The sequence below is a fragment of the Myotis davidii genome, unplaced genomic scaffold (genome assembly GCF_000327345.1).
Source record: "Myotis davidii unplaced genomic scaffold, ASM32734v1 scaffold64, whole genome shotgun sequence".
NCBI classification, from domain to species: Eukaryota; Metazoa; Chordata; class Mammalia; order Chiroptera; family Vespertilionidae; genus Myotis; species Myotis davidii.
In genome coordinates, this window is record NW_006296226.1 from 2,316,701 (window position 1) to 2,318,344 (window position 1,644).

General features: G+C 57.6%; 1 protein-coding gene across 1 annotated transcript in view; it reads right to left on the reverse strand.

Moving 5' to 3' along the window:
- Positions 1-1,644, reverse strand: part of EPB41L4B (erythrocyte membrane protein band 4.1 like 4B) — a gene marked incomplete at its 5' end in the record, with an annotated part of 134,811 nt that extends 133,167 nt beyond the window's left edge. The window contains one exon of the mRNA XM_006771221.1: positions 1,591-1,644. Coding sequence (XP_006771284.1) covers positions 1,591-1,644 — 54 coding nt within the window. The remainder of the gene's footprint in view (positions 1-1,590) is intronic.

Below are 1,644 nucleotides of genomic sequence, written 5' to 3' on the forward strand. Positions count from 1 at the left end.
ACCACGAATGCACTTTACTCATTTGGCATTATTCACCCCAGAAACACCACTTAAGCCTGTCGCACAGACCTGACAGAAGCAATACATTTTACAAACCGACCATCCCCAGGGAAGTTCCCAAGGAGAACATCCCTCTCCCAGATCAGAGATGCAAAATGCGCCACATCCTCTCCACACACAAGCTGCCCACTCCAGCGGCAGCCTGCCCCCCTCTGCACTCCTTCCGGCTGGTCAGGCCTCCTCTCCCAGCTAAATAAAAACCAAGGAGCCTCAATCCTGGGCGGCAGCAACATTTTAATGCTATTTTAGACAACAGCTCTAAAGCACTGGAATGTTGGCTCCTTTTCCATGAATAAAACAAAACAAAACCCAAAAGGGTATTATCATAACAAAATGATATCCTACGGAGAGCACTGTGAGCCATAAAAAATAAAACTGCCATAAATTGAAACTGTCTCAAAATTAAACCTACAGAGGGAAGCATTAAACCCCAAGCCAGACAGGCTCTGATATTCCCATCTAAAACCCTTACATGTTCCTCGTTCTCGGGTGAAGTCCGACGAATTTCTCCCACCCGGAAAGGCCTAAATGCTTTTTTTGGAAGTCCGGGAATGTTCTTTTTCTCCCTTGAAACCTTCGAGATGGTCTGCCATATTCATCTAGAGCCCAATCACTGCCCTGTCCTCAGTCACACCCAAAGATCGCCAAAGGCACCATCTGCCGCAGCGCACGGTGCACAGTAGGCGCCCCTTTAATGTGCAGATTTGATTTGATCAGATCTGGCCCCTGGGCTAGAAAGGCGCGTTGGTAGCTGGGCGCCCGGGTAGGGGAGCATAGCAGCGCCGGCCTAGCTCCCTTCTGGAGGGAGGCGGGTGCCGCCCCAGCACGGGCTGCGCCAGCTCAAAGTTGGCCGGTCCGAGAGAGTGGGTTCTAGCATTGGCTCCCAAGTCGCCCACCCCCTGCGAGTATGCGAGCCTGAAGGAGCTCCTGGGGAGGCTGGGGTCGGGTGGGGTGGGGTGGAACACGGAGAGGGGATCAGGAGAGCGCAGAAATGGTCCCCCGACTCCCTCCCAAATTTGGCACCTGCCGGGCAGCAAGCATGAGAGCTTCTCCTCCCTGCCCGTTCACTAAGGCCTGGTGGCGACTTTGGGAGGTGGGGGGCAAGCGGGCCGCCCCGGGGCAGCACCGCATCACTTTGACATTTCCTAACCAATAGTCCAGGCCCGGCTGGAATCTGGGGGGCGGAGGGGAACACCTGTCACCCGCGCCAGGGGGCGGGGACTGGGGACTCGGGGAGTGGGTGCGCTGGGGAGGGGGATGAGGCCCAAAGGACTCGGTGGGAGCCAGAGAAGGTGTAACCCGGCCAGGCAATGTGCCAAGAAGGGGGCGCGGGCCAGGGATGGGGTCCCCTAAGACTGGGACGGGGTGGCTCCCGAGGGAACCAGGGTTAAGGAGTACTCTCAGGAGAAGGGGGAGGGGATCCCCGGAAAGGTGCAAGGGGAGCGCTCCAGAGAGAAAAACAGAAGGAGGGGGGCTGCCCCAAGGGGCGCGGGATGCCGGCGCCCAGACGAGTTGCGTCCCGTCACTCACCGGCAGATCCACGCTCACTTCGGTCCCGTCCAGCAAGAAGACGCGGCAGTAGAG